Below are 26,577 nucleotides of genomic sequence, written 5' to 3'. Positions count from 1 at the left end.
GTGAATCACCTGCACCTATCCTGCCATAATCTGAGAGACACAGAGGAGGAGTTTTATCAAGTAAATGAATTCTGTCTCAACTGCTGACTGTTTGGGAGTAATCCTGTGAGATAATCTTTTTTTTTCCTTCTCCCACCACTCCTACATAAACTTCTAGTGCAAAATATATAACTACTGGCTTGTAGTACCTAGCCCAAACATACCTTGGTCAGTTGGTTTACAGCTGCAGACAATTTGTTGCTTGGAGGTTCTCTGTCCTGTTCTTGGGATTCACCATTGCTAAATTATGTTCCTGTGCATAAATTGCTACATTATAACTCAATCTAGGTATATTTTTACAGGAGTTGTGTCCTTTACAGTGTGTTGGCTTAGTCTTATTTTACACTTTCTCTTGTTTTCCTTTTACTGTCGTTCTTGGATGTTTGTTTTGTTTTGTTTGTTTTTGCTAGTAAACCAGGCTGCAGCTGTTTTTTCTTTTGGTTATTTCAATGCAGAGAGAATGATATAGGGAGAGATTGTTAGGTATAATGCTCCAACTTATTGTTCTTCTCCCTGCTTTTCCTTGAAGAAAAAAATAGGATTTACCAAAGCCATACAAAAAAATTGTCAAAAACTGAACACAACTTAATGCAACTTAGTTCTTGCTTCAAACCAGTGCACAGTCATTACCCTCTCTGACTTGATACTGCACCAGTATCATAATCCTTTCTCCCATTTTACTCAGAGATACTTATGAGTTTCTTATCTTTATCTGGGAATTTTTGGCTTATGCTAGAACATACACTGGACACAAATCTATGGGGCCAGACAGATAACTAAAGGAGCTGGCAGAAGTGGTTACCAAGCCACTTTCAATAATTTATTAACAAACCAGGTTACCTAGGGAGGTCCCAATTGGCTGGAGGTTAGTGATTGTGATGCCCATCTGCATGGAAGGCAGGAAGGGGTATCCAGGGAATTACAGGCCAATTAAATCCAATTACAGACCTGCCAGCTAAAGCTCAGTGCCATGGAAGGTTATAGAATAGATCATCTCAAGTGCCATCACACATCATGTACAGGACCTCCATGTGATTAGACCCAGTCAGCACAGATTTATGAAAGACAGGTCCTGTTTGACCCTCCTAATCTCATATGACAAGATGATTCACTTAGTGGACAAAGTGCAGTGAATGTTGTTGTATGGGAACTGCTGAGTCACGGCCTGAACCTCTGATTAATCACCTGAGGTGAGCCATGAGTCAGCCAGAGGAGCACAGGTGAAGGCAATTCACCTGTGCTGCTGGAAGGGGTGGAGCCAGGCTCCACCCCTCCTGGACCTATTTAAGAGCTGGCTACCAGAGGGGAAGGATCTCTTCTGGAGGTCCCCTCTTTTGGTGTCTTCTGGTGAGCTCAACCCAAGGGTAAGCTCTTCCACTTATTCTCTTTTTGTGATCGTTGTCTGCTTTGCCTTACTCTCTTGATTATATTGCGATTATAACATCTTGATATCTATTGATTATACACAATTGTATTGTGATTATAACATCTTGGTTATACAGTTGTTTACCTGGATTTCAGGAGAGCATTTATGTTCCACACAGTATTCTACCAGTGGAACTGGCTGCTTGGGAGTTGTATGGATGCAGTGTTCATTGGAGGAAAAACTGCCATGATACCAAGATGACTAGGCCCAAAGGGTCATTGTGAACTGTGTAAAATTAAATTGTCAGTCACTCAAAAGTGGCATTACTCACAACTCAGCATTAGGACAAGTTTTGTTTAATATTTTTGTCAATGATTTTATGAGGGAATAGAGGATACTCTGAGTAAATTTGCAGATAACAGCAGGCTGGATGAAATTCCTAATCTATTTGAGGGTAGAGAGGCTCTGCAGGGCAATCTGTATAGACTAGATTGATGGGGTATGTCCAATTGTATGGCATTCAACAATCAGTACAGGGAGGATATTGAATTTCTTGAGGGTTTGCAGAGAAGAGAAATAAGGCTGCTGAAGGGACTAGAAAACAAGAAATATGAGAGAATTGGGACTGTTCAGTCGGAAGTGGAGGAGGCTGAGAGGAGACTTCATCACTCTCTAGAAGTACTTGAAAGAAGGTTGCAGCAGGTATCAGTCTATCTTTCTCAAGTGACAAGTGATTGGGCATGAGGAAATGGGCTCAAGTTGCATCAGGGAAGTTTGAATCAGGTAGAATTTCTTCATGGAAAGAGTGGTTAGGCGTTGGTAGTGCAGCCCCAGTCAGGTGGTGTTTTGGTACATGGTTTAGTTGTGAACATGGTAGCCTTAGGTGCATGATTAGGCTTTCTGACGTTGAAAGTCTTTTTCAATATAAATAATTCTATGATTTCCACAGTGTCTCTGGTTCCCATGAAAGCATTTATAATCAATGTGCTGTGATTTCTAGTACATATTGGAGAGCTTAAAATTAATGAAAAACAGTAGTAATAAGGTACTAAGAAGGAGTATTATAACATCATTTAGTTTTCATATTCATATTCATTGTATTATATTGTATTATATTGTATTCTAGTCTAAAACAATAACTGAGATGATGAGAAGTTGTCCAGTTCTGCCTTTTTCAATTACTTGATGAATAGTGTGTGGAGGTCACAGATCTACCTCCCCTGTCCTTTCTAAGAGAATTTTACCATTACTGCGCTTCAGAGGAAGTTCTGAGAGTCTAAAAGCATTTACCCTGTTTGATCACTGTTCTCTTTTAGCTAAATGTGTCCTTCCTTGGCAAGGCCCAGTATACTCTTTTAAACAATGTGCTGATTGTCATGTTTCTTTTATATAGGAAATTAGCCATTGTTAAATAGTTTTCTTTCATGTCAAATTTTTGAAATTAGTTTGAATTTATGTTCATCTGTGGCTTTTTAACAACAGCATTTGAATAGACAGCATCATGAAGTTTGCTGAAGACTTTATCAGGATGCTATTTCTTGCATGCACTAGGAATTTGTAGTGAGGATGAGACAGAAACGATTGCCTACTTAGAAATATCTTTTTCTTACAAGTTCTTCAAACAAGATTTCCCATGGTGCTTCAGCTGATAGTTAATAGCAATCTATTAAGAACATTCAACATCATAAGCATCTAGCTGCTTATTTATATTTATTTCTTAGAATTTTATGTCCTAAGAAATATTTCTGCACCAAAAACAAAAAAACAAAAAAACAAAAACCCTTCCAGATACTACATAAATAAATAACTAAATAACTAGAAAGAAGAGAGAGAGAGGATATGAAGTAATGATATCTCAGTTAGGTCTTGAGTTAACATTTAACTTTCTGCCTGTGAGGTTTTTGAGTGATTATTCCATGTGATGTACCCATATTTATGGACAAATAAAATAGTATAAAGACACAAAAGTGACAAAATGCCAGTTCAAATCCAATGTCATTTTGCCTAGGTATCATGCAAGTAGATCGATGATGGTTCAGTGTCATAGAGTTTCAATTTCAATTTTTATGCGATACATAAAGCAGTTTTGGAGCTGAGTTATGTGACGTAGTGAAGTCTTAGAGTAACACAGTTTTATTCAGTGACCCACAGAAAGGCAGATGGTCTTGATCTGGGTTTGTTTTCTGTCTTATTGGGGAAATAATAATGTCAAAAGCCATTAAAGAAAGTAATGTTCTTTGAATTTATTAGATTTCCCTATAAGCATATTTTGACAACAATAAGGCACAAGAGCTAATGAGTGAAAACTTGTTTTCCTCTTAGATATTCCAAATCATATTTTGTATTTGTCTTGCTATACACCTTACCATCTCACAAACAACAAATACACAATATTCTTGAATGATGTTCTTTGAGACTGATAACCTATGTAAATTAACAGTTACAGTGAAATAATTTAATTTTCTACTGCGTGATATAACTTTAACTAGTAAAATTGCACCTAATCAAGAAAAGTAATAATAATTTTTTCATTGATTTTGTTTTTCTGTTTTATAGCTCAAAAAAAGATCATCATTGCTTGGATTGATCTTCTTACTTCTGTTGTTGTTGCTTTGACATAAGAATTAAATTCATGTGAAACCATGGCTTAGCCTATGTTGGGAAAGGTTAGCATGACTATATATTGTAATAAAGAAATGCCAGCAAGTTCTGCTGGTGAACACACTTCTTTCCTGGAATCATTTATGTGCAACTTATTTCGTATTCCTAAGATCAGTTTCCAAATCTAGTAAAACATTCTGGACTTGTTATTTTTCTTTAAAACAGTGTGACAGTGAATACACAGGCCTCTCAACAATGCATAAATTACTTTGGCAGAACTAATGTCTAATGCAGATTTAACCATTATATTGACCAGACTCTTGGAATGTTCTAGTAATATGAATTTGTGACTTATTAGTGTTGCCTGCTGTTATATGGCTTATTTTGCAAATGGAATAAATACTAAGTCTAAATGGTGCACAAGTTTAGCTTAAGTGTATACATTTTGGTTCATAGTACTGCTACAACTTATATTTGAATTGCCATAGTGACAAACTAGAACTATTTTAGTGTACCATTCTGCTGTTAATGCAAATATTTACATCTTTGTGTTTTTACATTATGGAATATTTTATATTCATTAATATTGATCTTTTTCAGTTTTTAGTATACATACCTCTCACCCACAGTGAAAATTATTGTGGTTTTTTTTCTTCTTCTAACTGCTATTGTAATGTTTACAATAATCTTGACTTTAGAAATTCTTTATATACGGTCTATATTAAAAGAGAAATAATGTACAATGTCACTTCTCTTTTAACAGCGCTTGTCGAATGGCTCCATAGACTCAAATGATGAAACCAGTCAAGTTATAGAACTCCAGGAGCTACTTGAAAAGCAAAACTATGAAATGGCACAAATGAAGGAACGTTTGGCTGCACTGTCATCCCGAGTGGGAGAGGTAGAGCAGGAAGCAGAAACTGCCAGGAAGGAGCTCATTAAAACAGAAGAAATGAACAGTAAATATCAGAGAGACATTAGAGAGGTAAGGAGTTCAGTATATATACCTCACATACCTTGCCATTTTTTCCTCATATACCGATACAAGCTGACAGGGATCGATGAATATGAAAAGCAAACTTGAGCAATGACAAATGCCCTTGGACATAGGAAACACAAAATTTACAGTAAGAAATAATTGTACAAATCTTGTTAGAAAACTGTATTCATAGAAGTGGGCGTGCGTATGTGCAACTATAATAGGAAGATCTCTGTGTTTTAGAATTGCTAGAGCACAAATTGGCAATTATTTCAGCCATTTCCACATTTTTATGCTGAAATAGATTTAACAGAGATGCTGGTCATGTAGATAATCATTTTTTAAAACTTTGTGCCATTATGTAAATAACAGCATTTAATATAATCATTTATTATCTGTATTCTTCTGTGACAGCTTCATGTTCCAATATGTTATTCAGTTCTCTCAATAAATCAAGCTAAGAAATTTTTCACTGCTGTATATAAGCATCAGAGAATATCCATGTCTGGCATGGAAATATATTGCAGGTTTTTTCTTTTCTACTCTAAAAATTTATGGCTCTCCATGGTACTCTCCAGAATATCTTATGTAGAACTTGATATGTGTGAATGGTTGACTTCTGGAACCTATTTTAGTATTTAAAAGTAGAGTAATTGTCTGAAACATTCCTTTCTACAGTACAGGTATTTTATTCATGTGCATGTTATTTATTTCTGTGTGTTTGCACATTGTATAAATGTTTAACCTAGTATTCCTAGTTATCTGGCAGAAATGTTCCCTCTGAACTTCTGACACTACTGCAACATGAAAGCCTCTTTTCATCTGTGTGCTGTTTCCTTTAAAATACTGTATGTTCCTTATGAGGTTACAACAAAGTTTGCACGGATGTTTCTCCTTTTCGACAGCTGCTCCTTATAGAAGGGTGTCCAAATTCCTCACTCTATTTACTTTCTGACAAATATTGCTGTTTTCTGTACATCTTGATTGCAGCTTGCTGTTGCTGCCACTTCTGTCTTGCTTACTCTTTGTTTCAATCCTTTGCTTCCTAAGTGAAGTGGCCACTAATACATTTTAATCCTTATCCATAACATATATGGGTAATGTATGTCATGGCTATGTTAAGTATCCAGCACTGTGATCATTTGCATTGTGCAATTTAAGGAAATGTCATCTGCTGTCTGTTATATTTAATTTGGCAAAAATTTTATCAGAACCTAAGAATAACAGTAGGTATGCATATACATTTTTCACAATATCACCATCCTACATTTGTATTATTATGCAATTATTTCATGCTTTCCATTTTCTGGTCAAATAACTGTCACTGTTTAAAAAGCAAACAAGTAAACATAACCCAATTTTGCTGTGCTTACTTGCATGAAAAAATGTAGAAATTAGGAAAAATATACAAAATTTGGGAATTGTTTTTCTGCTCTACTCAACAGCTACCACTTTAAGCATCTTTGGTGCATCAAACCTGAAAAGGATTAATTTCTCCTTAAAACAGAAAAGTCATGCTATACACATCTTATGTACTGTTTGCTGTTAGCAGGAAGAGTAAACTGGTATAAAATTATGTGCCCTTTTAATTGAATGGTTCTTGATTTTTTTTTTTTTTTTTTTTAATTTCATTTTAGGCAATGGCACAAAAGGAAGATATGGAAGAAAGGATCACTACACTGGAGAAGCGCTACCTCAGTGCACAGAGAGAATCCACCTCCATACATGACATGAATGACAAGCTGGAAAACGAACTGGCAAACAAAGAAGCCATCCTACGTCAGGTGCAGTATCTGTATTAGTCTGTTATTTTCTTCATATATAATAAATATTAACATGAAAGGTGGGGTGTATCTAATGCATGAGATTTTTACTGGGTTAACCTGCTCCTTCTTTAAATCATGTTAATCTAAAAAAAAATGTTTGTTTTTTTTCTTCTCTAAGCCTCATGTTAGCTACTACGACCATGAAAACCAAGCCAATGTGTGCATTCAATGCTGTGAAATAACTGTTTTCTAAGTGTCTTGCATAAATGTACAACGTCACAGTCCATAGGGAAAGGATCGTCTTTGTTTCTTATGTAATGATTTTCTAAATTTGGGGTTTGTTCGTTTGTTTCATTTTGAAAGAAAAATGAATAAAAAAGAATAAAAGAATATAATATAAAGAATATAAAGAATATAAAATAATATAAAGAATAAAATAAAAGAAACTTCTGTGGGGAAAAAAACCTCACAAAATTTACATGAAATGGTAGCACATTGAGTGTTTAGAATCTACGATGTAATTAAGATTTTATGAAGATAAACTATCTATGAATATCTTTTTAGAAAAGAGCATAATGGAATTTTGCATTTGTCTATTGTGGTGCCTTGTTTCCACAGTGAATCCAAAAGCTGAAGCATAATGTCAGGAGAAAACACTTTTAAATTTTGAGGAATACAAGGTGAACTAAAATAATATGAAGTTCATATCATTTAAAATGTAAAAGATGAAATTGCCCTTAACCTCACCTTCGGTGTCCCAAGTTTTTATTTTTCCTCACCTACCGTATCTTAAAAAAAAAAAAAAGTGGCATATGGGATAATCTATTTCTATGATTGTATGCAGATTTAGTTACACACATATGCACACAGAACTCTGCATATATATATGTAAGTGGCTACATAGTCATGGAAATCAAAGTACCAAAACTCAAATACTGCAGCTTATGCCAGTTTCTTTTGACTATTTCAAGATATATCTTCAGTTCTTTGGGGCAGGCAGGTTAGAAAGAAACGATGGAAAAGCAAAGTACACCCATCTGTCCTTAGAGTCTTCATTACTGGTAATGTAAATCATACTGTGCTATAGAGATCTACCTACTCAAAGCAGTGATCAATACAACTACATCTTGAAGATATGCAAGCAGACTTTAAGTTCATTTGGAAGATTTTCATATAAAAAGCCTATTTCTTCATGCTTTTGGAGAACTGACAAACAATCTCATATCCCACTCCTTTCTCATGATGACTTCTATTACTTGGAACAAACAGGAAAGCAGGTAACAATTATCCATCCATTAGAAAATTCTAAATCATGATAGATCTCAGTAGGACAGAAAATACTGCAGTTATCAAAAGCCATACTGTTTCTCTTCAATAGTTTTCACATATTAAACAATTTCATGTTTGTAAAATGAGACAATTATAGCTTCACAGTGAATAATTTCATTGAAACCTGAAGTAACTAGCAACCATTTTTTAATAGTGAACAAATTAGTTGAGTGTCAGTCTTAACATTTCTAATTACATTGCTGGCATTTGTTCAGCAAATTCACAGGGAGTTCTGTCCTGGAATTGTACTTCTTTCCCATTTTAGCTTGTATACATAAGCTTTTCTGTAAGGTGGATGAAATACTTCCATTTAGACATTTCTCATTTTACTGGCACCAATACTTTTATTTTGCTTAGATAAACAACACATCGACCAGAGGAGGTTTTTATTCATCTTCATAAGTACCATTTTATGATACCTTTTTTTCACCATCATATGATCCTGAAGCCTCAAATCACTCATCATTAATAAAACTGGCAGCCTACACAGTTCCATGCTTGAGGTAAAACTTTTCCAGTAAGTTCCCCCAGGTTGTGGAATACCTAAGCCTTTACAATGAGTTCTGATTGCTTCCCTGATACCTAAGTAATTGAAGGAAAGTCTTTATTCTAATTTCACTGTTTATAATTTTTCATCTATCTTTGGCCTTCAGCTGGAAGACAAAAACAGACAGCTGCAAGAGCGTCTAGAGTTGGCAGAACAGAAGCTCCAGCAGACAATGAGGAAGGCAGAAACCTTACCTGAAGTGGAGGCTGAACTGGCTCAGAGAATTGCAGCTCTGACTAAGGTACTGCCCTGAGAAGCAGGTTCATTTCAGAAGCCCCATTGTTTAACATTAATTTGCATCTTGATTCCTCAAGGACAAAAGAAAAGAAGTGTTGAGCTGATTTGAAAACATATGTCTTCTGATAAGTATGTGCCACAAGTTCAGTATTAACCAGAAATGGTATTGTTGCCATGTTTCCAATTCTTACCTTTTGATAACAGATAAAATAATTCCCTGTAAGATAACCTACGGTATATTTCCAATATATGCAAACATTAATTAGCCTGGGGAGATCTATTTTACTGTGCAAGAGTTAATGATTTAAGGATTTTTTTTTTTAAATAAAAGGCATATTCCTTCACATACATATTTCTGAATATTTTCACACATCAGTTGTAGGAAACAAAAAATATTCCAATGAGAGCTACAAAAACAAAGCATAATGGCACCTGGGATGATTTGTACAACACAGACGAAGACAACTTGCAGTACATACTTACAGGGCTTGTTTGCATGGTTCTTTGAATTCAAAAAGAGCAATGTGAAACTAGGGAGTTCAAACTGTGTATTTTGTGATAACAGTTTATTGCAGAAAAATAGAAGGTAAAAACAAAATTTTTAGTAAGACAGTTTTCATATTTGTTCACTAATATTTTCAGGTGTGTGTGTGCTTAATACTGCAGTTAAGGTATTTCCAGCACTGTAAGGACATGTAATATAATGACAGACTACATATTCTGCATATTCAAATCATGGAAATTAAAATGAATTTAAGAGATTAGTACATAGCACTGTTTTATCTTAGCTATCATTTCTCCGTTGCCAATGACTGTTTCTGCTGTTTCTAGACATTTATATTCCCAGTAATTTTCATATTTAATGGATTTACTTTTCAATTTTCGTGTATTTCACTTCATAGTAAAGCCTTAAGTGCAGAGCACCTCATTAATAAAGCTTGATTACAAAAAATTTAGTTAAGAAGTAGAAACAGAAAAGTTTTGGAAGGATTTTTTAAAATGTTTTATTAAGGCAAGATCATTATTCAGTAATCAAGATTTTGTGCTGTCCACTTTAGGTTTATATGAATGGGTGGGATTCTGAAGGGCAGACTGAATATGGTGGAGAAAAAAAAAAAGGAAGCAGCAGCAAAAAGAAAGCTACTTGAAATATTAAAAAATATAACTGCATTTTAACTAAGAATCAGAAAGAAAGATGCACAAAAGTTCAATCCCTTGACAATGTTTTTTTTCAGTTGTATTTGATTCAGCAAATATTCAGATTATCTAATACCCTTAGCAGTTTAAAAATACTATCTTTTATTTTAAATAATTTTTCCTGAATAACTTCTCCAGCAATTAGGCACCAGTAAGTGTTTTGCAGTCTCAAGTGTGTCTTTTCTTGCAACTGCATGTTTCCTTGAACATAAATTAATGACAAATATTGTAAAAATAAGTCTCATTTCAATGATGCAGAATACTCAGAAGCTTCCATAAGATACTGCTGCTATTGTAACCATAAAGCTGCAGTAGATGTGATTAGAGATCGGAGAAAAGAGCTGATGGCCTACCCCATTTCACTTTGATGTACGTTTTCAAAGCTTTTGCCAAGAAAGTAAATCTAAGGAGTACATCTGACTGTAAAGCTAGCTCATTCCATTCTTCTCTAATTACAAAAAAAAAAAAAAAAAAAAAAAACCAACTAATTGTATTTAAAATTCTGTATTTTTGGAATACATGGGATGAAGGAGAATGTCAGAATACAGGCTACATAAGGCTATGGTTTATATATCTTCTGTATTACGTTTGCAAAATATAGAACTTATTAAAGTGTTGCACTGACAGCTCTGAAACTTCAGGCCCATTGCTTTTCATGAGTCACATAAAGGTAGTTTAGAACCAGTCACTGCAGCTTGTTTTATGTCGTCTAACTGGCATAGTTACCTCCCAGCTACTTGAAAGATGCAAAACCTATCTGAGGGACTGAGTAATGCTAGGGCATTTTGTCTACATTGAGCTTTCTTCCAGCATAAAAATCATTAGTAGTACTTAAATTAGCTGGCTTCAGGCTGCCTTAAGTCTGCCTACCTGATCTGTGGTCGCTGCTATGACAATGTGCATTAAGTAGAAGATGAGTCCCCTGATTCAACTACCCTTTCAGCTCTGCAAAAAATTCAAAGTTTTGATTCTCCTTTCTTTTGTACTACCTCAATGAAAGTGGCTTCACTGAGATTAATGGGGTTACAATCATGTGAAAGAGGTGAGTTAAGCCTAATGTATTTTACATGTTTATCAAAGGAAAGTACTATCGGACAACTGGAAACCATGACTGCTTCATTGTGGGTAAAATATAAGACTGGTTATTTACACGTGGACAAAAACCAGAACAAACATATTTTGGAGTTGGATGTGATATTTTTTTCTCACATTTAAAATATGCATGTTACAATTCTGCATTCAATTTATTATACTCTTCCTCATAATTAACCTGGGTTGGGATTCTGCATTCTGTAGAATGAGATCCTTCTGTTGTGTCAGTTTAAAAACTTGAGTTACTTTTCTTTCTTTCTTTTTTAATATGGGCTAGTGAATGTCTTTTGCTACTTTTCCATACCCAAACTAGTTCATAAGGAGTGAACTTCCAAAAGTTTGGACTGTACAGTGAACTCAGATAAGTACTCATAAATTTACCTGAATTATTCAAACTTTTCTTTGGCTTTGTTTTCACTGTGTTCTGCCCATTGGGTGAGCAACTGGAGGGTTAGTCAGCCTGTGGCAAACTAACCTGGAACAGCATGATCCCATGTACTGTGCTGTCCTGCCTGGCTGTCACACTGGCATTCTGTCTGGTCATGACAAGTAGCACAGCTCTCAGCATGTATCCCAAGGTTTAGACTACCATGATTCATTGAGCCACCTTGTACTCACTCTCACGGGATTGGTCTGTTTGTCTGCCCTGGAGAAGAGGCAGTTGATAACAGAAACAACCACTCTCCAGCATTAACTAAAACCTTTATTTGTCCTGGACTATGTTTATTTCCCATAGACAGGACAGATGTGATAGCAATTTGTATCTTAAAATGGTTAGTCTATCAAGCAGTTCCTCATTGCCTATATTTAGAATAGTCTAATGGAGACAGCAGCATCCACTTTTTTCCATTTGGTCACTCCCACCAGCACTCACTCTCCTCTTGGGTACTTGTGCAGCAAGGGTTCCACATTCACTTCTCTGATCACAAGACAATGTAATTCATTTTAATTCATCATTCCTATATACAGGTAACCAGAAATACCAACAGTGCCTCATTTAGCTGCATTACGAAAGCACTGCCATGATTTTGGGCACCAGTTCTATATAATATAATCATAATAAAATGCATTTAGCATAGTAAGAAATTCTGCTTATTTCAAAGGTGAAGAACAGTGACATGAAAGTTGGAGACAAGTGGGTCCTGATGCGAGTTTTGTGATGATATGGGTATCTGGTCTGCATTAGATAGGGAAAAAATTACAAGATGGAAAGAGAAGGGCTATAGATGAAAGGGTGCAAATGTGATGAGGAAGGTCTCCTGTAAGCAGTGGATGTGGTTAAGTCAAAAATTCTTTTGAGAAGCACGAAGAAAGATAAGATCTATTAGCTGGAGAAGGAAGTTGAATAATCTTTGGGAAACAGAGAAAATCTTCTACAGGGAAGGAAGCCCAAGAAAACTCTTTAAAAAACTTAAAAAAAAAAAAAAAAAAAAAAAAAAAAGTTTAGAACACCTCTTTGTCTTCTGAAACCAATCCTCTTCTTGTGCCTCCCCTTCCATGGAAGATTTTGTCCTATTTGATATGAGGAGGTAGTGAAAAGCAAGCTTGATGGAGCTAGCTGGAAGGCACTTGTTACTAAACATACGAGGTGTATGAGGTAGTGGTGAGACACAGGAGATACAAGAATGTGTGGATATCTCATGACTGAAAGATTGGGTATCAGGAAAGGGGTGACTTAAGCCAAAATGTTTTTTCATTATTCATAATGGGCTAGAAGCAAGAATGAAATAACTAGCGTATAACTTTTTGAGCTGTTGTCACTCAATCACCATTGTCACTTGTTTTCACCTCCAATTGCATAGCTCAGTTCAATAATACATTATTTTATTCTTGAATAATTCACTCATTCAAGAGATAGACGTGAGAATATGTGCCAGAAGAAGAAAATATGGAGACAGCATATATTCAAAAATCTCAGTCTCAAAACTGTGGAAATTGGCTTGTACCACTAGAAAAGTTGGGATTTGTTGCTGCAGCTCAGCATGAGGAAGAAAAAAGGATAGCACCTGTACTATACAGGTGCTTTCTGCATCATTATGACTGAAATTGGATTTTTTTCAGCTAAGATGCAAAGGCCTAGAAAAAGTGCAGTGCTAACGGTAACAACTAATGTAAAAGCAACATCTCTTTTGTGAGTGCATTAGCAGCAGGATTAACAGTGGAACTTTATCAGGTTACAGAGCAGTAATAAGGGCTGCTTTGGTACTCTATCAAAGAAAAATGATCCTGTTACTGACTTACAGGCAATTTCTTTGCTATATCATAGCATGTAAAGTGCAAAGTGAACATTAAGACTCGTGACGATATTTCATGGGGCCAGACATTGTTAGTTCTTGTCCAGGTGTTTTTAATTCTGTCTAAAATATACAATTTACAAACCTATTTATAATCGAATGTGCTGGCTAAATTATTTACCTGCTAATTGCTGAATACCACATTGTGTTTTAGTGATCTTTCTATACAGAGTGCTAGAAAACAGGCGTGCATATCATATTTAAAAAGAATGTAGGGTGAAGTTTGCCAAGCAAGTAACCACCCAAGTTGCCCTTTAGTAGTTTTTAAGTTAATTTACCATCACCTTTAGCAAAGCAAGTCAGAAGAAATCACGTCTGCTTATGCACCTTGGAATCCATGTTGTTCTTACTATCATTTTTCCTGCTACAGTAATATGAGTAACACTAAAATGGCTGTTTCAGCTTTTGTCTTATTCTAGAAGCATTCAGTGATGCAGGCTTCTGAGTCTCCAAAAGAGCTGCCACATGCATGTCAGTTCTAACAGCATTGGAGAAGACTGAGCAAGAGGTATTTGCAAATCCCTTAGGCATTAGCTGAATTGTTTGGTCTTCATCTGAAAGGAGTTTCTTTAAGGCCAAGGTTTGAACTGGTTTCTGCCTAAAGGGCAATGAGATCTTGAAGGCCTCACCTTAAGAGCTTATTCCACCTAAGCACCCTAAGAAACAGAGGTGCTGCTCTTTCCTACTTAAGCTCTTTATCTGTTGGTGAGTTTCAGCAAGTGAAAAGAAAAGGGAATGTGTATGTACTTTTCTGTCTTCCTAGGCGTAAGTAGCTTTAGACAGGCAGTGGAGTCTAATTGTTTAATGTCTTAAATATAAAATAATTTGGCTCTTTCAGAATAGCAAAGAATTTGGGAATAAGCAAACAAGTCCAAATGGATAAGGGAAACATTGAACGTTAAATACTCAAACAAGTGTTTAGAATAATTGCATTTATTTTGATACTAGGACACACTGAATTTTAATTAATCTTCAGGTATCTTTTCCTACTTAAGAAATTTAAAGAGAACTAATTTGGAGATCTCTGTTTTCTTTTATGCTGGAAAATTGAACACAGGTACTCTAGATCACATCCAGCAAGATCTGTAAGAAGAATGTCTGAAGATCTGTTTCAGATCTGTCTGAAAACTATCATGCAAAAAGATTTTTATTTATCTTATACATATACCTTACTGAATTGTTAATGCACTAGAAATTAATGAAATAAGCAGAATTAGATAGTTATAAGGATCTTAAAAAATCATTATTTTCTCCCAAGAGTGTTTTCTGTGTTCTATAAGAACTTTGCATTCAGGTAGCATAAAAAAGTTCAGGAGATAATTATCCTTTGCAGCAGTAGTTAGGGCTGATAGCACAATCATTTTATACATCGAGAGGACAGTTTCCACCCACAAAATAAGTAATGATTAAAAACCAATTTTTTATATTTGAAAAATAAGTGTGTACGATATACCAGTCACACCGGTTTCTAAAGGACAGGCTGTGACAGGCAGCGCCACATATCAGGAGTCTTAAATGAAATTCCCTTTGAACCTTGAAGTAATAGACTATATTCTGCGTAAACCTGCAATTAAATATAAAAAGTGGTCAAGATAGGTAACTCAGTTTTAAAGTTTGCAGTCAACTAATGAAGTTTCTAAGTATTTTAATTTTGTAGGGTGATACTCCCAATGGGTTCTGTATCTTCCTCAATGAAAACAGTTTCAAAAGAAGTAGAATTCCTTAAGCCTTCTTCATCAGCAGCTCAGAGCTTTGATGACTTCAAATCTTCTCCTGACCCTTGGAGGTTCATTAAGGGAAGGCTTTGAATCAGTAGTGCAGTCAAGATTCAAAAAATCACCTTATGGAGATGAAGCTTGGTCACTTCATGGAGCGAATAATATGACTTGGCTCTCTGCAACTACAGGAAGTGATCATTTTCAGTCCTCTCTTCCTATTTATCCAATTTAGGAAAGAGAGCATTAGCATTTGATTGCTGAAGAAAATTAATATGTAAAATTCAAAAATAAAATAGTCATAAAAGGATTGTCACTGGTACAAATCATAACAAAACAGTTTCAGGTAATGACTAAGTCCAAATAAACAGCAGGCCTGCTTCATGCTCAGAAACAGTAACTGAACTTATTAAATAAGCTTAGTTAGAAAGTCTACTGACTGCCCCTTAACATTTGCAGATGCTTGAACTTTGTGAATATGTGTAATTTGAAAGGAGTGTTAGTGTCAGTGATCTTCAAATTTATTAAATATTCTTGTATGTTATACAAGGACTTTCTATAATTATTGTCTCCATATCAAAATCTGCGGTTTATACATATAAAACTCTAGACCATAATCTTGTTTGTATTCTGATCTTTTAGTCCTGATAATACTACTAAGTTTAAGTTTAGTGTGATTACAGGTTATGACATACAGATGGAATTGTGTTGGCATCTATTGATAATTATAAATCATTAGCAGAAAACAGTGTCTGAAAAACAGTCTCACTAAAACACAGAGCTGCAAAATTACTATTTATTGCTCATATCAAAGCTTTTTAAATCTAAAGATGGAGTTCAGAATCTCTTTCTGAGGGTAAACTTGACAGAGTGAAATATTCAGCATTTGACAAACACAAACTCACAGTTCAACTTCATCAGTAGCACTGTCTATACACCTTATGCACATTCCTATTTTCATAGCAAAAAGTCTAGTACAGTACTGTCTTTTTATTAAGTTTTGGGTGTTGGGTTTTTTTTTTCCCTTTTCAGGAATAACATAGGCTTGTTTGATATGACAACAGCATGAATATTCATGTTCTGCAGTATGTTCTGTTGACCTAATTAAGGTCACCTTTGGTCAGAAGTAGTAATAAATCTTTGGTTGGATTATTATTTCTATATTCAGTAATGACTTTCCATTCCTATTAATGAATTTTTATTTATAGGTTCTTCTTTTATCTGATGACCTTGATCTTGTCAAGGGATCCACCAGGGTGGATCCTTTCAAAGGGATGAATACCATGTTGTTTATTTGGACAAAAGGACTTACATAGTGTATTCTAAGATGGAATACTGAGTTTGTCTCTTCTTACATTCTTTCTGTTTCGTGGAAGACAGGGAATGTACCATAACATTGCACAATTCTATGATTGACCAATCCATAAATTTGATAGTAATGCATTGTTTTCATTTCTAGAAAATGATAGAAAATTATAAAGGACTTTCTGCCATTGGCCTCTCAGAGTCTTGTTCTGGTGTTGGTTTGCCATCATTCCAAAAAACATTAGATTAGACAGTATTGCTTTAAATCCACTCTGTAGTAATGTGTCATCAGCCAGCCATCACTAACCTTGAACTTCCATGTGTAGGTTGATAGCTTTTTTAGCATTCCATTATTTTTCAGTTTCTCCATACCAACTGCATCATATCCACCAAGTATCAGTATAGTTTATTCCACTTAAAAATCTGTCAGTTAAAAGTATTAAATCTTCAGTCACACTTTTCTTTTAAACATTCTGTGCTGTGTTCTGTTCAGTGTCAGTGTCTTTAGTTCTGATTTTTCAATTTTGTCCCTCTCCTTTTCCTTGACTCGTTAGTCTGATCCAACCTCTTCTACCTCATCTGGTGATTATCAATATGTTATGGAAGCTAAACTACAAGAAATGATCTCCATACGTAGGAAGGTAGTCCTACTGGACTTTACTTTCTATTGCTAAATAGAATCCATCTGATTTGTTTTGATTTTCTTTAACTTTTTTTTTTTAATTGATAATCAACCATCGTGCAGTTCAGTGCTTCAGGAGCTTACAATTTTACGATGGCAGGTTTGTGTTCAAACCATGCACAGTCTGCATGTTACATTTGGCTGATTTCATTGCTCATAAATAACTCCAATGTTTTGCTGATGCTTGGATGTAACAGGCCTTTGTAGCTGACACATTTCAAGCAATGCTGTTCAGCTGCCTGTTTAAATAAAGTTTCTTTTCTGAAAACTAAGTTTGCAGTTAGTAGTAGCTTGCTTTATGTTTTGTTTAAACTTTACTGAGATAAAGACACACAAAACTGATTGAATTATAGAAAGAGTCTTTTTATTTTTTACAGGCAGAAGAAAGACATGGAAACATTGAAGAACGTATGAGACACTTAGAAGCTCAACTTGAAGAGAAGAATCAGGAACTTCAAAGAGTATGTGTATTGCAGGCAACTTCTCTGTAATTTCCCTCTTTTAATTTGTCAATATAGTGCAACTTACACACTCCAGCACACAATTCTATCCACTGGTATATGTTTTATTTATAGAAGTGATGGCAGCATCATCACATTTTACTCAAACATCTTAATAAACTAGTTTACATCTACTTGCAGCTTTCAAAGTAGTTTGCTTTTATGAAAATGAATGTGCTTTAGTCAGTAACTGTAGCTGTATTACCTGTGGAATTTATTTAAGTGTATTCAGCTGCCATAAAATCTTTATTTTTTGGAGCTACAAGTCTGCACTGGTTAATTTTGGACCTTGCAAATCTGTCTCTTCTATTCTACACAAAAGGCAAGGCAAAGAGAAAAAATGAATGAGGAGCATAACAAAAGATTATCAGATACTGTAGACAGACTTCTGACAGAATCCAATGAACGCCTTCAGCTGCACCTAAAAGAGAGAATGGCAGCACTTGAAGAAAAGGTACAGTACAAAGAATAAAGTTTCACTCATTCTCTTGTATGAAACATGTTCTACATTTATCAAGATGGAAATACCATGCAGTTTTTTATACAACAATTATGGCCACAAATATAATCTAACTCTTACATTCTACACATTCAACACTTCGTGCATGTATGAGCACAAGAATCTTTCCATGATCACTCTGAACTGGAAATTCTGTGTGTTATGAATCCCCGGTTTATCAACAGGGAGCCTGATTAATTGGCTCATAAAGAACCAGGGCACAGTGTGTTACAAGGGAGTGAGATAAAGGGCATTGGAACTGAGAAACGACCATGTTTCAGATATGCCATCAATCCTGAATTTCAGCTTTCTGATTTTACCTCACTTCCTCTGGAAGAACAACATACTTCCACCACAGGAGGAAAAGAAATGTTATTTACAGGTTTTCTGTGATGAGCTAATTCTGAGAACTTTTTTATTTATCCTTCTTTAATCACTCTCTCTTTAGTCTGATCTAAGGGGAATCTTTCAGTATATTTATTCTGAAATCTTTTGCAGGATATAATTCAGGTTTACATCATTGAAACAAAATGTTGTAACAAAGCAAGATATAGGCCTGCCAAAAGAGGGCCTGGACAAAATAATTGTGTAAGAGCATGATGGTTGCTCAGTTCAAGGAAAATGAGAAGTTTTTGCTCTTTTTGAAAAAACAGGCTAATACATTTTTTAGTAATTTACGTATTTAAACTGAAGCTTTAAAGGATTTTAGTTTTACAATTGAGTGAATGTGCAGGCTCATTTCTTAAATTTGCTAACTTCTACATGGAGATTACCTGCATTTGGTGATCTCTGTTATATAATATTTCTCTGATTTCTTTCTGCTTATCTTTATTTCACTTTTTCATTTTATTTGTAGAACGTGTTGATTCAAGAGTCTGAAAGTTTCCGGAAAAATCTGGAAGAATCTTTACATGACAAGGTACTACTAAAACTTATTTTATCTGTTCCCATAAAAAGTTAAATACTTGGACATAAAATACACTCAATCATCCATATATCATGTGAAATCTTCCTGGTACTTAGGATAATTCCTGTAATCACAAAGATGTTTTCGATAGCCAATGATGGTCTCTAACAAGTCTTCCGAGATAAGTTCATGGTTGAAATCCTAGCCTCAGGAACCCAAAACTAAAATTCGTATTAATTTCACTGGCTCTGTAATTTTTGTTCTAGTAGATTTAATTCTGAAAAAATGTCTTCTTTAAGAGAAATGTGCACGTAACTGGTTACACTTTCATAGTCACAAATGTAATTTCTTGTTATGATGCAGTTCTTAACAGATGCTGTGGCATTATGCTAAGTCTAACTGAAAATGTCCTTTCTTAGTTCATTGCAAATTAACCCCTAATACTGCTTAGTGAATCAGTCACATTAATAATAAATATTATTCCAATCCCAAATATTAAAATTTTCCTTTGTAGTTATAGTTGCCTTGAGGGCAGCAGCATTATTCACAAATCTAATATCTGCATTCAGATTCACAGAAGTGTTTTTTTAATGTATCAAATCTACTAAAAGAATTTACAAAACAGAGCTCAGTTCAATACGAAAATAAATGTGAAATTCAGTATCCAAAATCAACAACTTTCAGAAAAACAGCAAAGAAGGATCTGTTCAAATCAATTGCCATTTTTAATCTATATTCAGACAATCTTCTAGAAAAGCAGAAAGTCTGAGAAGGGAGCTCATGAAATTGTCTGTGCTCTTGGCAGCTGCCAATATTTTTCTGAAGTGAGAGAAGCAGTTTAGAACTTACTTAAAGGGAATTTATACTGCAGTAGCTCCTCTAGAGCAACTTATTGAATATCTACTGATCTATAATAGTAGTATCTTTACATGATGTAGTTTATTGACTGATTTATTGGGTAAGTATACCCTAGTAAGTGTTGTACTCACCTGCATAGATGTATTCTTTCCACTACTATTTGTTGTATCTTTTCAAAGTGTATGAATGATTTTGTTGAGGAACGTTCTGCAGGCTTTCTTTTCAAAGCAAAGGATAGGAGACAATTGTTACAAACAGCACTTCTTTTCCCTAGTCATTGATGTAGAGCTTTTTTCTTATTTTGTTCCCAAATCCAATTTTTTGGCGCACTTTAATATTTCACAAGCAGCACCGTGTGCTGGAGTTTTAGAAGCTCTCAAGAGTGCACTGTGAAGCTGCAGGTGAACAGAAGACCTAAAATCTAGTTGTCTCTAAGTCTGTGTTTCTGTTTGTAAATAAAAAGGCGAGTAGCCAATCTCTACCTCTAAGGGGCAAATGGTGCGTCACAAGCTGATCTATGCTTGGTGTCCAGTTAGTGCACAAATCAGTGTTGTTTTTTCTTTTCCATGCCATAGTGTCACAGAAAGAAAAAAAATCAGGTTTCAACTATAAACTTGTCCTGTCATCATCTGCAGATAGTGGTAAAATGATAGGGAGACTGATGCAATCTCCTTTTGATGTGTAGGTCCTTTAGTGATAAAGAGGTTTGAATGAGTTTCCTGCTTTTCCTTATTGTAGGCATATCTACATTCAGTATATTTTGTCCTAGTTATTTAGTCTTATAAGGTTAGTATCTCAGAAACTGGAATATATTTTGGATCGCAATTAAGTATGTCTTCTTATTCTGATTTCCAGGAAAGACTTGCAGAAGAAATTGAGAAACTGAGATCTGAACTGGATCAAATGAAATTGAGAGCTGGTTCTTTAATTGAACCCACATTGTCAAGGTAATATTTAATGCCAAATGTTTCCTCATTTTGAATTGAAAGAGAAGGTAAGCATAAGGGACAAGACTTTAAAATAATGCATTCAGACCACGTATAATCATTTATTTCTTTTAAACTACAGGATCTGTGGAATTATCATTACTGTTGTTTTTCACTTTTTTTTCTATAGGTAAATGGGGCCTTGTAGTAGTGAGTATACACTGAAGTATTACTGTGATTAAGGGAAGTCTTTGAAATTACAGTGATTTTAAAAGTGTAGCCAAATACCCTTTTCCCCCCCCCCCCCCAAGATTTTTTGATAATGAACTTATAACCATCACTGCATCTAAGATTTATTATTATTATTATTAATAATAATAATATAATTAATAATATATAATATAATAATATAATTATTATTAATAATAATAATAAGAAGAAGAAATAACATAGCTTTGCCTAGTGTGTAGGACAAGACCACATAATATCATCTGAAGGCAGTACTCAGAGAGATTTGAGAACATCCTAACAGGGCACTGAACAGTGAGACAGGTACTGTAGGTACTGCACTACTAACAGCTTAAATCAATTTATTATTCTAGAAAGGCAATTATTCTTTCCTAAATTTCTTCTTGCCCTAAAACTCAACCTTCAATTTCTTTTGAAATAATACTTTTCATAGAATCACAAAATATCCTGAGTTGAAAGGGACCGACAATGATCACAATGTCCAAATCCTGGCTCCACAAAGAACTACCCAAAATCAAACCCTATGTGTGAGAGCACTGTCTAAACACACTCTGAACTCTGGCAGCTCGGTGTTATGCCCACAGCCCTGGGCAGCCCGTTCCATGCCCACCCCCCCTGGTGCAAACCCTTTCCCTGACACCCAGCTGCCCTCCCCTGACACAGCTCCATGCTGTTCCCTCGGGCCCTGCTGCTGTCACACAGAGCAGAGCTCAGCGCTGCCCCTCCACCCCCTGTGAGTGAAGGAGGCTTCAGTCAATATCTGTAGCTGTATTACCTGTGGAATTTATTTGTGTTCAGCTGCCATAAAATCTTAACTTTTTGGAGCTACAAGTCTGCACTGGTTAATTTTGTATCTTACAAATCTGTCTCTTCTTGCTCTATTCAAAGCCATAGTCTATAAATGTCCTAAATGCATTTTTATGGAAAATTTGTAGGTACTTGTACTTAGATTTCATATTTCTCTCTAGTTAAATCTCTCAAAATAAATAATTATAAACTATGCTATTTTTCAAAGGGCAGTTCTTCAATATTTTCATAACAAAGGACTGTAAAAACGTGTTACAGATATCCTCACTCTTGAACAATTTATTCAGCAGCCAGTTGTGCTAATTATCTTCATGTTGAATTCTGTTTCTTCGATTCTTTTCCCAGGCCTCATCTGGACTCATCAGCAGAGTTGAGGTATTCTGTGGGTTCACTGGTGGAGAGCCAGTCTGACTATCGGTCAACTAAGGTGATAAGGCGACCTAGAAGGGGACGCATGGGAGTACGCAGAGATGAACCAAAGGTTAATATCTGATTTATTTTCCTACATTCTTTAAAATGAAAATGTTTTTCAGGCTGTTAAATTTAAGGCTTGCGTATTTCTGGAAAACCAAATAAATGAATAAGCACAAACACCAAGAGTAGGTTTTTTTTCTATTTATACATAGATCACTGTTGTACTAAAATGAAGGCAGAAAACATTGAAGTTCAGACTCCAAAGTTTGAGCGTATTTGACTATTTGTCTTTTTTCATTATCTTCACAAATTTTCCTAGCAGTTAACTTTACACAGCATTAGAAATTATGTGAAAATACTTTACATCCTCCACAATGCCAATCAAATGCCTTCTTGCCATAATGTTGCATGTATCAATGGAGAATAATTATTGAATAAGTATTCTTGAATGTGAGTTACTTTCCTTCTCCATTTTATCGTTCAACTCTGCAACTGTTTTCTGTGGAGTAAGACATATATATCCTAATTCCTGCTTAGGTAAAATCACTTGGAGATCATGAGTGGAATAGGACTCAGCAGATTGGTGTTTTGAGCAGTCATCCATTTGAAAGTGACACTGAAATGTCTGACATTGATGATGATGATAGAGAAACGCTTTTCAGCTCCATGGACCTCTTGTCACCAAGTGGCCATTCTGATGCCCAGACGCTGGCCATGATGCTTCAGGAGCAGCTAGATGCAATCAATAAAGAAATCAGGTATGCAGCCTTGAACCATCTGTGGTGCATTTCTTGATTACAGCTTTAGGGTCCTTTCAGTGCATGAGCTTAGATACCATTCATAACAATTTGGAAACCACTTGTACATTTAAAGGATTGATAATGTATTTATCTATAGATAATTTACAGATTTATTCTGTATTTATTGCATGAATAGAACATTGATTTCTGTATTTTCTGATAGTAGGGAAAAAATAGTTTACTGTCAAATAAAAGTTTCTTGCAGAGGACCACTGAGCAACTAAAAATAAATGCATAAGAGAATGTGACACATGGCAAATTTTACAAAATTCTGTTCATAATCTTTTCAAGATCTTTCTCCCTGTTCTGTATAAATAACTACTCACCAATTACCTCCTATGTGAAATGCTTTATTTCATTTCCTGTTCATGTTTTCCTCTGGTAACTTTTCCAATGTTACATTTCATATAAGCCACGCTTTCCAAGAAATTGTTTTGATTTTCTATGGAATGCAGTTTTTGTTGTTGTTGTTTTCATGTACCTGATAGGTTATAGTACTGGGAAATAGGTAGTGAAATAATTGTGGCTTGCTAGTTTTTATGCAAATTTAATGGAATGAAGGAGAATTGAGTAACATAATTTATTTAAGGTATTTTTGTAATTGAAATCATGTTTTAGGCTGAAAACTTTCTTACAGTTTTTCAGGAAGAGTAACTTTTTAATAAGTTCATGCATCAAAAAAACATCATTTCTCTGGAAGAGGTTATCAGTCACTTCTGGTAATTCTATGGACAGAAAGTGTATGTTTAGAAATACAATCAAAACCAGATTACCTTTTCAAGATCTCAATCTTTGCAAGGTAGTTTTGGAAAAAATTGAAATATATTGACTGGATAACATTTCTAGTCCCGGCAAGATCTTTTATTAGAGATCTGTAGCTTTTGGTTTTTGCTACTTCCAGAATTGAATGAAGATTCACGTGGGATTTAACCCCGGTGTAAACCAAGACAAAAAAGGCAAAGTGAAATTTTGTTGCTGGGAGGACAGAGCTCCCTAAAACAATGCATTTTGAGTATGTAAAAGAGAAATCCATCAATATTTTCCATTACTGCAAAGAAGTCAGCAATTCAGGTTGCTGTAGATTCAACAAATGTATTTATATATATATATATATATATATATATATATATATATATATATATATATTAGCGTTTTAACAATTTAACAAGTAATTTATAATACAGTAAAGAGTTTTGAAAAGAAGTTGTACTTGAAGGTGACATAATGAGATATTACTTGTGCCATCTTGAATCAAAACATTCCTCTACTAAACAGAGGATCTTGAATTAGGTAGTAGGTATTGTTTTATGTCATGAAAGGAAATAAAAAGGGGACACATTGTATATAGTCATTTTTGCTGGGGGTCATTTATTTCCCCTACTAATACTTGTATACTGGGATATAGGCTTTTATTTACCACCACCACTATTATCAAAATCCAGATAATTAATTTTATTATGTTTTGATTTTAATGTATCAGGAAAAAAAAAGATTCTGTAAGGATAGTCATTATAAACTGTATTACATTCCACATCTTTTTAGTCTTTTTTTGTTGGCGAAAGGAGGTTTGTCAAATGAGTGGGAGATATCAGGAGATTAAAAACTAGTTTTGAGTTGGTTGTATTATACGAGGCTATTCAGAGTTTAGATATTTTGCAAAATATCTAAATATATACAAATATATATACGTGTATATACAAAACAAAGAAGATTTGTTCTGAATCTCTCTCAAAATGTTATTTGCCATTGAGTTTCATAGACTTCTCATTACAGAAAGAACAGTAGGTTTTTTGTAGACACTTTGAAATAGATTTTAGGGAAGAAAATCTATCACAGCACAGGGATTTTTAGGTTTCCATTTTCAAAGTATTACGTTTTAATTTATTGTACTTCCTCCATTTCACGTTAAGAAAAATAACAAAACCAAAAAACCTCAAGCCTGGTTCACAGATTCAGACTTTCCGTGTTTCAAATTCTGTCATATTTTACTATGATCCCTCATCCATTTTCCTTATCTTTGCAAACAAAAAAATTCCTTCTGACTTGGTTTGTGTTCAAAACATATACAAGAAGTCTTTTATTCTTAATATATTTTTCTGAAGCAAAATAACCCAGTTGACACCTTCTATTGAAGCTATGCATGTTCAAGAAACTAATATTCATTTCCAGTGAGAGCTCTTCCAATGAAATTCATTTAAAAACTTAATGCTTTACAAACAGCTGTCATCTTTTCATCAATTTGTAGGGATGAAACAGACAAATTGTCCTACATGTTCCCTTGCTTTACTAATATAGATTATCTTAGCAATTCCCTTCTCAAAGGGGACCTTTGGGACCATTTGACAATTTAATTTGACAATTAAATTTTTCTTTATGGTTTAGCAAAATAAAGTCAGCTGAATTCAACTTAAGATTGGAATTATTTTCCTATGGTAAATAGGATCGTTCACTCTCCCTCTCTTTCTCCCATGCAAAGAAACCAATCTTCCTGAAATATCATACATAAATTCTTGTTGTTGGGCAGATTCTTCAAACAGGTTTTGAGGTTGGAGGAACAGGAGAAAGGATTTTATAATTCTGGTGATTAAAAATACCTAAAACATTATTTTGGAGTTGATCTGTGAAACTCATATTTGCTTTCTTTTTGTTTTGAGAAGAATGATTTTTTTACATTCAGTTTTGGTGCATGCAGAGACAAAGGTAGAAACTGCAATGAGAAATTAAATATACAGTTACCAATGGGCATAAGTAACCTCCGCATAAGTATTTATTTTGTGCCAGTGTGTGTCTGTGTGCAAAATGATAAGTACCAAGGAAGAAAATTTTGCTTTCAGAATCTAGAAATACTTTCAGAGTATTAATGTTGTCCTAAATCCAGCCATGTCCTTTAATTTTATAAGGTTAATCCAAGAAGAAAAAGAGTCAACAGAACTGCGTGCTGAAGAGATAGAGAACAGAGTGGCTAGCGTGAGTCTGGAAGGCTTAAATCTAGCCAGAGTCCATCAAGGTACATCCATTACTGGCTCAGTGACAGCATCATCACTTGCAAGCTCTTCCCCTCCCAGCGGACACTCAACTCCTAAACTCACCCCTCGCAGTCCTGCCAGGGAGATGGATAGAATGGGGGTTATGACGCTGGTAAGAGACTCTGTGATGCTAATTTGGGGTGTGACATTTCTAGCATCATCTTTTACTGTATGCATGGCTCATCTCTGGCATCCAGATGTAGCTGTGCTAAAGCTCAGATGGATATGTCTGTGAGTTTCAGCCAAATTCTTAATGTATCAGGAGCCACAGAAGTAGTGCCCCACAGCCTCACTTCACTCACCCTCTCTAGCACATACTTTGATCTTTTCAAGATACTCCCCCTGAGTTGCTTTAGCAGAAGTTGAATGTGAAATATCTCCTTATCCTTCCTGGCTGGGGACAGACACAATATACTATCAGACATCCTCTGAGAACACTGAG

The 26,577-nt window shown here is 35.0% G+C and overlaps 1 protein-coding gene across 8 annotated transcripts in view; it reads left to right on the top strand.

Annotated features, from left to right (window-relative positions):
• The window catches only part of PPFIA2 (PTPRF interacting protein alpha 2), a 288,180-nt gene that overhangs the window by 222,323 nt on the left and 39,280 nt on the right, over window positions 1-26,577 (top strand). For 5 of the 8 annotated variants that reach the window (XM_048934182.1, XM_048934184.1, XM_048934181.1 and 2 more), the window contains 11 exons: window positions 4,770-4,991; window positions 6,623-6,769; window positions 8,734-8,868; window positions 17,022-17,108; window positions 17,527-17,610; window positions 17,972-18,103; window positions 19,005-19,067; window positions 20,769-20,860; window positions 22,241-22,376; window positions 22,847-23,067; window positions 26,010-26,247. In XM_048934182.1, coding sequence (XP_048790139.1) covers window positions 4,770-4,991; window positions 6,623-6,769; window positions 8,734-8,868; window positions 17,022-17,108; window positions 17,527-17,610; window positions 17,972-18,103; window positions 19,005-19,067; window positions 20,769-20,860; window positions 22,241-22,376; window positions 22,847-23,067; window positions 26,010-26,247 — 1,557 coding nt within the window. The remainder of the gene's footprint in view (window positions 1-4,769; window positions 4,992-6,622; window positions 6,770-8,733; window positions 8,869-17,021; window positions 17,109-17,526; window positions 17,611-17,971; window positions 18,104-19,004; window positions 19,068-20,768; window positions 20,861-22,240; window positions 22,377-22,846; window positions 23,068-26,009; window positions 26,248-26,577) is intronic. The other 3 variants (XM_048934186.1, XM_048934183.1, XM_048934189.1) reach the window with 1 other exon arrangement.

This window comes from Lagopus muta, chromosome 1 (genome assembly GCF_023343835.1).
Source record: "Lagopus muta isolate bLagMut1 chromosome 1, bLagMut1 primary, whole genome shotgun sequence".
NCBI classification, from domain to species: domain Eukaryota; kingdom Metazoa; phylum Chordata; class Aves; order Galliformes; family Phasianidae; genus Lagopus; species Lagopus muta.
The sequence above is the reverse complement of the archived record's forward strand: the minus strand, read 5'-3'. Positions and strand labels throughout refer to the sequence as shown.